The 2,857-nt window shown below is 47.8% G+C and overlaps 1 protein-coding gene across 1 annotated transcript in view; it reads left to right on the top strand.

Annotated features, from left to right (window-relative positions):
• FBXO36 (F-box protein 36) overlaps nt 1-2,481 on the top strand; it is a 10,389-nt gene extending 7,908 nt beyond the window's left edge. The window contains exon 2 of the mRNA XM_017529079.2: nt 1,952-2,481. Within this exon, the coding sequence (XP_017384568.1) occupies nt 1,952-2,140 (189 nt within the window). The 3' untranslated portion in view covers nt 2,141-2,481. The remainder of the gene's footprint in view (nt 1-1,951) is intronic.
• Nucleotides 2,482-2,857: the final 376 nt, after the last annotated feature.

Here is a 2,857-nt window from a genome sequence, read left to right as displayed (position 1 = left end):
GAGTAGCTGGGATTACAGGTGGCTACCACCACACCTGGCTAATTTTTGTGTTTTTAGTAGAGACAGGGTTTCACCATGTTGGCCAGGCTGGTTTTGAACTCCTGACCTCAAATGATCCAACTGCCCCGGCCTCCCACAGTGCTGGGATTACAGGCATGAGCCACCACGCCCAGCCAGTGACTGCTTTCTGTTCAGAAGTGATTATAATGGTGTAAGGAGGTCGAGATCACACTTACACATTCCTTCCTCCCCAGGAGAAAGTCAGGATGCAGGAGAGCACAGCATAACAGGGCTGGCCAGGGCTGGTGCTGTTTGGGATAGAAGGTAGGATGTGTAGTGGGAAGCTGGGTATGCGCCAGGAAGGCCTCCCTGGTGGTCCATTATGGGGGGACAGCAATCATGCCTATGTTTGGATGAACTCAAGATTTAGCTCCCACTTACAAAAGTAAGAACATGCACTATTTGGTTTCCCATTTCTGTGTTAGTTTGCTTAGGATAACAGCCTTCAGTGGCATCCATGTTGCTGCAAGGATGTGGCTTCATTCTTTTTTTTTTTTTGCCATGACAAAAGTTAACAGAAGAATAGAACATCTTCTACATTTGAGACCAAGAAGTGCTCACACCTTGCAGGAAGTAGAGAAGGTTTGGATCACATCACCAGGCGTAGCATCTTGATGAGTTGAAGTGCTGGCTAAAGACAAAGAGAAATGGAATGATGGTAGAGGGAGAAAGTACAACTCGTGCCTTGTGACCTGATGCGGAAGCCAGGACTGTAGAAGCTACCCAGATTTTCTTCCTTATTCAGTTGTGTATACATTTATGTGTGGGTACTATTTTCTCTCCCTTTCTCCTACTATTTTATATAGGATAAAGTGGTGCCGATGAACTTTTTAATTCTATTACATAGGATAGGAAGATGAATTGGACCAGGCACGGTGGCTCACAGGTTCCCGCCTATAATCACAGCACTTTGGGAGGCTGAGATGGGCAGATCACGTGAGGTCAGGAGTTCAAGACCAGCCTGGCCAACATGGTGAAACCCTGTCTCTATCAAAAATAGAAAAATTAGCTGGGTGTGGTGGCATGCATCTGTAGTCCCAGCTAAATGGGAGGCTGAGGCAGAAGAATCGCCTGAACCCAGTAGGCAGAGGTTGCAGTGAGCTGAGATCGCAACACTGCACTCCAGCCTGGGCAACAGAGTGAGACTCCGTCTAAAAAAATAAATAGATAAATAGAGACTAACTGGAATTAACTAGAGCCAATAAATATCACCCAGATGTTTACAGTGACTGATGGGACTTGGCAGCATTGGGTGGGGGTGAAGGTGGAGAATAAACACATCTTCACTTGCATAAAGGAGTGTTGTTCGGTGTCGTAGGAGCATGTTGTCTCTACTTTTGTCATTTGGAAGTTTCAGCGTGTGCAGAAGGGTATGTCCTTTAGATATTTGTGCACTTAGATATTTATGCCTGGCTCTTTTTCTCAAAGAGGAGGTGTCTCAAGGCAGGACCTGTGTCTGGCACAGGTAGTGTTTCTTCCAGTGTCCCACAGGCAGCAGGAGTTTGATAATGAGTTTGAGTGAGTAAATGGCTTTTACTTTTTTTTTTGAGACAGAGTCTCGCTCTGTCACCAGGCTGGAGTGCAGTGGTGTAATCTTGGCTCACTACAACCTCCACCTCCTAGGTTCAAGCGATTCTCCTGCCTCAGTCTCCCGAGTAGCTAGGACTGCAGGTACATGCCACCATGCCCGGCTAAATTTTTTTTGTATTTTTAATAGAGACAGGGTTTCACCATGTTGGCCAGGCTGCTCTTGAACTCTTGACTTCATGATCTACCCACCTCGGCTTCCCGAAGTGTTGAGATTACAGACGTGAGCCACCATGCCCGGCCAAAATGGCTTTTACTTAACACACGTGTGCTGTAACCCACCTCTGGCTTTTCCCACCCACAGCTGTGCATGTCTGATAAACTGTGGGAACAGATAGTCCAGTCGACTTGTGACACCATCACTCCCGACATGAGGGCCCTGGCAGCGGACGTGGGCTGGAGGAAGGTGTTTTTCACCAACAAGCTCCAGCTCCAGCGGCAGCTCCGCAGGAGGAAACAAAAGCACGGAAGCCTGAGAGACAAGCAACCTTAGATGCACATTTTCCCACCAGCAGGGAGCTGAGGCATGGCTCTGTTTCTCTTCGGTGTCCAAATCTCTTCTGTCTCCTTTTCTTAAGAACTAAGGTTTTGCTGATGCATGGAGCAATTTAAAAGCATAGAGGATTTGCACACAAATGCAGCAGAACCTGGCTGCCCAGTGCCTTGCTGGAGTCACCGTCCCTGTCCTTCTGGGGTCAGATCATGGCCTGAGGACAAGGGCTGCAAGACATGGAACCCTACAGGCCACCATCTTCCTTATCCCAACCCCCACGAGAAAAGAGGCTTCTGTTGTATGTAAACAAATAATAAATGATTATTGGCAGGTTTTTATTAGACATCTGTTTTATGTAGGCATTTGAAAGGGTAATGGGGCTTTTGAATTTTTTCCTGGCGTTGTGTCATCTGAGTCCAGCCATGGAGCAGATGGCTGAGTGTCCCCAACGGGAACCGTGAGGGGCAGGTACCACAGGAGGCATTTGTGGTTAGTACAGCTGCCTTCTGCTAAGTCCATATTCAGGGCCCTGTCCTTGTGGGCCTGGGACGCCAGACTCCGTCTCCCCACGTAGACAGCTTCTGACCTGGCGCTGAGTCTTAGCTGGAGGAGCGCAGGCATCCTGCTTACGGATCTTGCTCAAAGTACAACTTCCCAGGACTGCTTCACATTGTTAAATAAACCTATCGTCATTGCTTTCTTTTTCTTCTTCTTCTT

The sequence above is a fragment of the Cebus imitator genome, unplaced genomic scaffold, assembly GCF_001604975.1.
Source record: "Cebus imitator isolate Cc_AM_T3 unplaced genomic scaffold, Cebus_imitator-1.0 Scaffold57, whole genome shotgun sequence".
In the NCBI taxonomy this organism is placed as follows: domain Eukaryota; kingdom Metazoa; phylum Chordata; class Mammalia; order Primates; family Cebidae; genus Cebus; species Cebus imitator.
This window is presented reverse-complemented; position numbering and strand designations above follow the sequence as displayed.